Source organism: Oncorhynchus tshawytscha, linkage group LG09, assembly GCF_018296145.1.
Source record: "Oncorhynchus tshawytscha isolate Ot180627B linkage group LG09, Otsh_v2.0, whole genome shotgun sequence".
Classification (NCBI taxonomy): Eukaryota; Metazoa; Chordata; class Actinopteri; order Salmoniformes; family Salmonidae; genus Oncorhynchus; species Oncorhynchus tshawytscha.
This window is the reverse complement of record NC_056437.1, coordinates 59627067-59636152: the sequence shown is the minus strand read 5'-3', so window position 1 is coordinate 59636152 and position 9086 is coordinate 59627067. Positions and strand designations below refer to the sequence as shown.

At 43.1% G+C, this 9086-nt stretch overlaps 1 protein-coding gene across 5 annotated transcripts; it reads left to right on the top strand.

The window, feature by feature from the left end:
• Position 1: 1 nt before the first annotated feature.
• On the top strand, positions 2–7927 carry si:dkeyp-75h12.7. Of its 5 annotated transcripts, none has more exons than XM_024373507.2 (8): positions 2–98; positions 494–607; positions 889–1009; positions 3973–4142; positions 4347–4528; positions 5462–5633; positions 5739–5866; positions 6003–7927. In XM_024373507.2, exons 2-8 carry the CDS (start codon positions 544–546, stop codon positions 6474–6476), a joined length of 1311 nt encoding a protein of 436 aa, XP_024229275.1. In that variant the 5' UTR covers positions 2–98; positions 494–543; the 3' UTR covers positions 6477–7927. The 5 variants fall into 5 exon arrangements, with proteins under 5 accessions (XP_024229275.1, XP_024229274.1, XP_024229273.1 ...); XM_024373506.2 differs by lacking the exon at positions 2–98 and adding an exon at positions 130–332; XM_024373505.2 differs by lacking the exon at positions 2–98 and adding an exon at positions 130–332 and having other exon boundaries at positions 467–607.
• Positions 7928–9086: the final 1159 nt, after the last annotated feature.

The window sequence follows — 9086 nt, the reverse complement described above, 5'->3', positions numbered from 1 at the left end:
CTTTCTCTCTAGCTGGATTTCAGGATTTCTAGCCAACTATCGACCCACACCTGCCATGAATAACTAGGAAGCATCGAGTAGCAGTGACTTTGGAAATGGTGACTCAAGACTATGTACTTGAATGAATATGTGTGTGTGTGTGTGTGTGTGTGTGTGCTTGCAAGGTGGTTGTTCTTTTCCCTCTGTTTCCTGTCTCACTGCTCGTCTTTGAGCTTCAGATTATACCATTTCCTCTCACACCTGTGACTGTGTCACGTCCTGATCCTTCCACCCCTGCCCGTATTTATCTATTCTTTTTATTTCTCTCTCCCGCTCTCTCTCCCTCAATGTAGGTAAGTGACTGCTTACGCTACTCCTTTCCTATTCAACTTTGGAAAATGATTTGTTATGCATTTTATTGTCATGTAGTCCTCACACATTGTGTGCATCAGGGTAATTGCATCAATGTGTTATCCCCTACCTCAAGGGGATTTTGTTTTGGAAAAATATTTAGGCTGTGTCCTCAGTCTTTCTCAGCCTGGGGTCTAGCTTACCTGTGTCAACATGGTGACGGCGCCAGGTGTACTGACGACCCTTGTGTTAACAGGATTGTGTGTCCACGTCACAGGTAAGTCTGTTGCTCCCTCAAACCTACCTTTATTAAATAACCCGAACCCTCCATATTGGGGACAGTGTCTGATCTAATTTACACTATCTATGGGGGGGTGTTACATGGCCAACTAAAGGTTCAAATGGTGTCAGTCATGTTATGTCTGTGAATTGTTCATGCGTGGTTATCCTTGTTTATGTGAGATCTTGAATATGAAAGTGTAGCATATGGGAGAATGTGTGGGTGTGTGTGATCTATTCCTGTGTGTTGACTTTGAAGTGTTCCGTGTGAACTCTCAGGATCATCTAGAGCCGTCTGTACCACCCGTCTGTATTCCCTGAACTTAAACTGTGTCCTGCAGTGGGATTGTCCACAGGCGAACGCTACCACCACCTACACCGTCCAAACTAAGACTCAGGGGTGTGTCTGACTCCTCATTGCTCACTATTGACTTAATGGACTAGTATCTAGCTCTAAGGTTCCTCTCAGCTAAATGCTGTTCTAAGATTCGGGGTTCTGTCTGTCTGCTGTCTCCATTGACCTAATCGATCTAGCTCAAATAGTATGCTGTATTACTGTTCTGCTATTTTCTAGAATTGGTAGTGAATTGTTTCCTAGAAAACCACTACATTGACATATCTTCTGTAATGTTTGTTCTGTGTGTAACTATGTTAGTCATTTTAAGTAGAGTATTTTTTAAATCAAGTCATTGAAGGTTGTAATCAGCACTGGGTTTCTGATTAGTCATTTACTTTACAATAAGCTAATATGGATAACTGTTGTGTGTATGAGGGGAAAGCTAGCCTAGAAAGGAAATGGAAAGCAAATTTATTAGGTGAACAAAGCGCTCTAGCGATGCGGAGAGGAGCCGGCGAGAGGGGTAGCGTGAGAGCGGAGATTTTCAAACTTGTGGTTTTTGCAGAGAAACCTCAAAGGGTTTTAATCAGAGGGATGAATCAGTCACTCGAGTCCATGGTTGGTTGACTTTATGGGTAGATGGGTTCCGATAGATGGGCACTATTGTTTTCTACCACAGCCGTGAAAACACCCTGGCTGCTCCTCTCCCCTGCCACCTGGTTTCAGTCATAACCATCACCACCCATGTCGTCCAACAACCAGTGTGTGTCTGTTATCTTGTGTGGGTATTGCATATTTTCAGAAAGGACATTTCCACATACATTTTAGAAGATCGGAATAATAAATACTACATAGAAACATACACAAACACGGAGATTAACTATGTGTACAGTATATAGTACCAGTCAAGTTTGTACACCACCTCATTCCAGGGTTTTTCTTGATTGACTATTTTCTACATTGTAGAATAGTGAAGACATCAAAACTATGAAATAACACATGGAATCATGTAGTAACCCAAAGTGTTAAACGAATCAAAATATATTTGAGATTCTTCAAAATAGCCACTCTTTGCCTTGATAACAGCTTTGCATTCTCTCAACCAACTTTGAGGTAGACACCTGGAATGCATTTCAATTAACAGGTGTGCCTTGTTAAAAGTACATTTGTGGAATGTCTTTCTTTCCTTAATGCATTTGAGCCAATCAGTTGTGTTGTGACAAGGTAGGGGTGGTATACAGAGGACGGCACTATTTGGTAAAATACCATGTCCATATTATGGCAAGAACAGCTCACATATGCAAAGAGAAACGACAGTCCATTACATTAAGATATGAAGGTCAGTCAATCTGGAAAATTTCAAGGACTTTGAAAGCAAAAACCATCAAGCGCTATGATGAAACTGGCTCTCATGAGGACCGCCACAGGAAAGGAAGACCCAGAGTTACCTCTGCTGCAGAGGATAAGTTCATTAGTTACCAGCCACAGAAATTGCAGCCCAAATAAATGTTTCACTGAGTTCACGTAACAGACCGATCTCGACATCAACTGTTCAGAGGAGACTGCATGAATCAGGCCTTCATGGCCGAATTGCTGCAAAGAAACCATGATTTCCGGATGTGTGGTTCCCACCGTGCAGCATGGAGGTGTGATGGTGTGCTTTGCTGGTGACACTGATTTATTTAGACTTCAAGGCACACTTAACCAGCATGGCTACCACAGCATTTTGCAGTGATACCATCCCAACTGGTTTGCGCTTAGTGGGACTATCATTTGTTTTTCAACAGAACAATGACCCAAAACACACCTCCAGGCTGTATAAGGGTGATTTGACCAAGAAGGAGAGTGCTGCATCAGATGACCTAGCCTCCACAATCCCCCGACCTCAACCCAGTTTGGGATGAGTTGGACCGCAGAGTCAAATCAAATGTTATTTGTCACATACACATGGTTAGCAGATGTTAATGCGATTGTAGCGAAATGCTTGTGATTCTAGTTCCGACAATGCAGTAATAACCGACGTAATCTAACTTAACAATTTCACAACTACCTTATACACACGTGTAAAGGGATGAGGAATATGTACATAAAAAAATATGAATGGGTGATGGTATAGAATGGCATAGGCAAGATGCAGTAGATGGTTTCGAGTACAGTATATACATACGAGATGAGTAATGTAGGGTATGCAAACATTAAGTGGCATTGTTTTAAGTGGCTAGTGATTCATATATTTTTCCATTATTAAAGTGGCTAGAGATTAGTCAGTATGTTGGCAGCAGCCACTCAATGTTAGTGGTGGCTGTTTAACAGTCTGATGGCCTTGAGATAGAAGCTGTTTTTCAGTCTCTCGGTCCCAGCTTTGATGCACCTGTACTGACCTCGCCATCTGGATGATAGCGGGGTGAACAGGCAGTGGCTCGGGTAGTTGTCCTTGATGATCTTTATGGCCTTCCTGTGACATCGGGTGGTGTAGGTGTCTTGGAGGGCAGGTAGTTTGCCCCCGGTGATGCGTTGTGCAGACCTCACTACCTTCTGGAGAGCCTTACGGTTGAGGGCGGTGCAGTTGCCGTACCAGGCGGTGATACAGCCCGACAGGATGCTCTCGATTTGTGCATCTGTAGAAGTTTGAGTGCTTTTGGTGACGAGACAAATTTCTTCAGCCTCCTGAGGTTGAAGAGGCGCTCCTGCGCCACCTTCACCACGCTGTCTGTCTGGGTGGACCAATTCAGTTTGTGTGTGTGTGAACTCTTTCAAGACTGTTGGAAAAGCATTCCTCATGAAGCTGGATGAGAGCATGCCAAGTGTGTGCAAAGCTGTCAAGGCAAAGGGAGGCTACTTTGAAGAATCTCAAATATATAATATATTTTGATATGTTTAACACCTTTTTTTTGGTTACTACATGATTCCATATGTGTTATTTCAAAGTTTTGATGTTTTCACTATTATTGTACAATTTAGAAAATAGTCCAAATAAAGAAACCCATGAATGAGTGTCTCTGAACTTTTGACTGTGTGTGTTGCAGTGATTCGTGGCAGGACGTGGAGAGTTGTGTGCGGTTCTCCTCCCAGCTGTGTGACCTGTCCGAGGCCTTCTCTAACTTCGAGGTGTACAACATGATCCGCCTGGGCCTCCACCAGGGCCCGGGGAGTCCAGCCTGGACAGAAAATCTGGGGTTTGGCGTCCGTGATTTCAGTCAGTAGCCTGTCTCTCCTCTAAGACCTGTCACGTATCTTGCCATGGCGATTTATTGTTCAAATTCACATCAAAAAAGAAGAGCATTTAACCGTCTTAATACACTGCAGAGTTCAAATAGAGAGGGCTAAAATGGCTAAAAGCACTCGCATGAAGAGATTGTTGTGATTTTGAAGTGAAAGTGGCTTTGTTTCTCCTCTTCAGACTTCAGCAGCCCCTCTGTCTTGGTCTCTCTGTCTGGAGAGATGCTGGGAGTGGAGGTGCACTTACCTTGTTCTAGCAAAAGGGAGTGTCTTCCTCTGCAGAGTTGCTGTCCACTGTCAAAATTTATTGACCTCTGGGTCACCGTGACAGTATATGACCGGCAGAACCCCTCCGACTACAAGGTACCCCTGTTGCCATCGGCGATACCACTTTTTGCTCACCCTCCTTTTGTCTTGCTCGCTCTCGTTCACACATCCCTTTTCCTTTCTACCTGCTGCTATGTAAGTGAATGTAAGGGGTACAATGTTAAGGAGTGAGTGCCCAGAAACTACACATGTTTCCAGTGGTGTAAAGTACTTGTGTAAAAATACTTTAAAGTACTACTTAAGTTGTTTTTTAGTCTAGCTGTACTTTACTATATATATGTGTTTTTTTAAAAACATATTTTACTTTACTACATTCCTAAATAAAAGTATGTACTTTTTACTTTCCCTGACACCCAAAAGTACTCGTTACATTTTGAATGCTTAGCAGGACAGGAAAATGGTCCAAGTCACACACTTAACAAGAGAACGTTCCTAATCATCCCTACTGCCTCTGTGCCATTGCGGACTCACTAAGCCCATGCTTCGTTTGTAAATGATGTCTGAGTGTTGAAGCGTGCCCCTGGCTATCTGTAAATTCAAAAACAAGAGAATGGTGATGTCTGTTTTGCCTAATATAAAGAATTTGAAATGACTTATACTTTTACCTTTGATACTAAGGTATATTTTAGCAACTACATTTACTTTTGATACTTAAGTATATTTTAAACCAAATACTTTTAGACTTTTACTCAAGTAGTGTTTTACTGGGTGACTTTCACTTTTACTTGAGTCATTTTCTATTTAAAGTACCTTTTTAAAAAAAAAGGTTTACTCAAGTATGACAATTGGGTACTTTTTCCAGCACTGGTTGTTTCTTTGCGGCATGTTTTTTTTTTTGTGTGTGCATTTGTTAGTACAAGTGTCCCTGATTGGCCTTCTGTGACACACTGTCTGATACAGCCTCTCTGATTGGCTGATCCTCTTGCATGTGTCTGATACAGCATTTGTGATTGGCTGGTCCTATTGCAGACGCAGATTGGTTTGGTCCAGACGATGGTGTATGGGGCAGAGTTCTCAAACCTGGTCCCAGGACATGACTACTGTGTCGTGGCTAACTTCTCCATCAGTCCGGCCACCTTCCCCCAGGCCTCGTCTCCTCCCTCGGACCCCAGTTGTGTCCACCATGCTGGCCCAGGACTAGGTTAGAGGTTTACGTTGGGTTAAGGTTTAGTCGGGGTCTGGACATGAAGCTTGGGTTATGAATACAACCCTAATTACAAAATTACGTGTGTTTTGTGTTTCCCAGGGTTGCAGCCAGTGTTGTTGGGGATAGGAGTGTGTGCTGTACTCTTCTCTCCTCTCCTTGCTCTGGCTCTGTACCTGCTGAAACAAAAACGAGATGTACCACACGTAAACAGACTCCCCAAGTCTCTAGTAAACTGTCCTTATTCTTTTGAAGCACAAACACATGAGTATTTCATTTGTGTATAGTACTATATAAAATGCAGTATTATCTTGAATGTCCTTGGATATATCATTACACTGTTTTTGTGTATTTTTTTTAATGCAGGCATCTCTTCAGGCATTCCTCCAGGACCTACCGGAGTCCCCTTCAGACCCTGTTGACCCCAGTGACATTGTAGACGACCACCTCTCCATCCTGTCCTCTTTCTCCAGCTGTGTCTACACCGAGGCCCAGGCCCCAAGCCTGGGTAATGGGTACAACAGCAACCCCTTCCTCCGTGACTATAGGTCAGGCAACATGCACTGGAACACTGAGAGAATGGAGCTGGACCTGAACTCAGGCAGCACCATATCCCTGCCATGCTCCACTGTGCCTATAGGCCTGCATATGATCCAGTGCAGCTTTGATTCACCTCGACAACCACATCCAGGGCCCAATGTGCCAGTTCTACCGTACCCTGGTTCTCTATCTCTGTCAGAGGCCGTGGAGGGCCAGGTGGTCCCGTTGTGTTCTGTGAGGTTTGGGAGGGTGAGTGATGGGTGTGAGAACCTTGAGGGACTACAGTGGTGTAACCTGTAGCATGTTGCACTGCAGTACTCACAATGCCATGTTTAACATATTCCTATGAACTCCACAGTGCTGAGAGGAGTTCAAAAACTTTATTGACCATTTTTGTTGAAAATTGTAATTTTTTTCCCTCAGCTTACAGACATACATTTTCAGTTCCAACAGGACTGTGGTATGGTCCAGCACCTTACCAAGGTCAACCATAACAGGGACAATACTGGACAGTGCAATCATAAACACATACACTCTTAGAAAAAAGGGTTTCAAAAGGGTTCTTCGGCTGTCCCCATAGGAGAACCCTTTTCGGAACCAAAACTATTCTTCCTGGAACCAAAAAGGGTTCTTCAATGGGTTATCCTATGGGGACAGCCGACAAGGTTCTAGATGGCACCTTTTTTTTTCTAAGGGGGGTTTATTATTCTGACTCCCCTTTAAATTTACTTTGTCTACTGTGCCAAGTGTCTTTTCAGCTCTTTTTCTGTGTCATAATAGGTTGTTCTTCCCCCTCTCTCTGCCTTGCTTCTGACTCACTGTTGCCCCATCCCATCTCCGGCCTGACCCCCACTGTCTCTTACCCGTGTCTGACATCTCATTCTGGGGGAGGAGGGCAGAGGGTAGGGGAACATCTCTCTCCTGCCTCTTGTTTCACTGGTGGTGCACTTTCCCCGGAACATTAGAACATTCGGGGGTAGAGACAGAGGAGACGTTGGATGGGAAACAGTGATTGGCCCTATTGTTCTGGAAACCACATAGCCTGTGTATGGCTCATAATAATATCACTGTCTGGAGGATTTTGATTCATGTATTCATGTTGTTGGTCTAATATTGGGGTTGGATCATGAGTCCAAACTAAGCAGTGTGTTTGCTTGCCAATCATAAATGCTAATTCTCAGGCATCCAACAGGTATCGCATCTAACCTTGCACTTGGGTTTTTGGAGCAACTTTTATGGGTTCTGCTGTATTTGCAGTCAATTCACCGGAAACCTGATCCAAAATGGTCGCTTTGTGGCTCACTCTTCACTGGTGTGTGCTGGCTAGCTCTGCAGCTGAGGTGGTGAAGTTGGATTGGGGATTTACGTGGTGTTTGACAGGCAGTAAAAAATGTTGGGGGGGGCTTGCCTGTTATGCATGTTATTTTGGCATTAAATGTCACATCAGTTTGCAAACAATGCAATAAAAATAAATCAATGAGTTAATAAAGCCGCATACAAACAATGGTCTCGTTTTTGCTTTCTAAGGCAGCTCCAAAATGCAGGTGTTTCAGCCTAGCTCATTGCTTTCTTTGGTGGTGGGTCAGCCAGTAGAAAATATGAAGTGCGGGTTTTGGTAATGTTCTCTAGTTGCGCCGTGATTGGCTCAGTGTTCTGTCACTCATAGGGACACTACGTCACCGCTAAGTCTAAGGGTAGAGCTTAAAAATTCAAACCTCTTGGGTTCTGCCATAGAGTTATATGTCAACGTCATACTTTCAAAATCTTAGCTAGCAGTGATCATGAATCAAGTTGATAATCTACTGGCAAATCCTTTTTAATCCTTGTATATGAAGAGAAATTATAGATAAAACGTATCGGCCATTGGACATAAACATTACACAAGCTGGAAATCGCAATTTCAACAATGAAGGGTTTGGAAGGAGTCCGTGGCTAACTGCAAGCATTGCAAAGCAATCACTAGCCTGCTTTTCAGTGGAGTTGCTGTGGTCCCAAGTCTAGGATTAAGGGTCTCTTTTCCATGCTGAAAATTATGAACATTCAACATTGGCCATGCTGTCAATGATGCATGATTTGTGCCATGCTCAAAACAACTTAACTCAGAACAGCGAAATTGGGAGGAAAAAACTAGTTCCGATTGGGGAAAATACATTTTGAGCTGTCATCCAACTCCAGAATTGGAACTCGGGCCTCTTTCTAGAGCTATGACCTGAAGATCACTGACGTCATCATGATTCAACTCTGAGTTCCCAGTTGTCTTGAAAGCACCTTAAATCCAGAGAATGCCAGACTTTGACAAAATTTTCCCACGAAGGACCACCTTCCTGTTCAAGTGAGCACAGCACAACAAGGTGAGTCCAAACATGTCTTATATGCTGCTGCATAAATGTAATATGCCAGGGAGATATGTAAACCGTAGCTAAGAAAGTAATACTAAGTGTGTAATCATTTGGTCTATTTTTCCCTCTTAATTTTGCCTACTGTTCTGACTTCGTGGTGCACATGTAGCCTATAACCTGTTTTTGAGAAATGCAATCATTGAATATTGTAAGAGCTTTCATTGTCTGCTTATATGCCCCCTTTATTTATCCTAAGGTTCTGACTTGGTGTATAGGGAGAATACCTTAAGAATGGCCTGTGTTCTGAATTCTGTTACTGTACATTTCAAAAGGGTTGAACAAGTAGTTAATGACTACATCCGTCCTAGCTCAGGCATACGTTTAAAACAAATAATAAAAATCACATATTGCCTCTCATCCACATCTTGTCCCCTTATGCCATAGTTTGTACATCTCAATTGTCTTAAAATGACTTAAACATTTTTTTTAAGTCAGCCATGTTTATTTTAATTTTAAATGCGGCTGAATTAATTGTTTCGCTGGCAGACAAGGCTCCGCTGATAGCCAGGTG

Excerpts from the sequence above, each read along its gene's own strand:
- si:dkeyp-75h12.7 (XM_024373504.2), top strand. The coding sequence starts at position 378 with ATGATTTGTTATGCATTTTATTGTCATGTAGTCCTCACACATTGTGTG. Across the intron at positions 608-3,972 it reads ATTGTGTGTCCACGTCACAG|TGATTCGTGGCAGGACGTGG; the intron begins GTAAGTCTGTTG and ends TGTGTGTTGCAG. Across the intron at positions 4,529-5,461 it reads AGAACCCCTCCGACTACAAG|ACGCAGATTGGTTTGGTCCA; the intron begins GTACCCCTGTTG and ends GTCCTATTGCAG.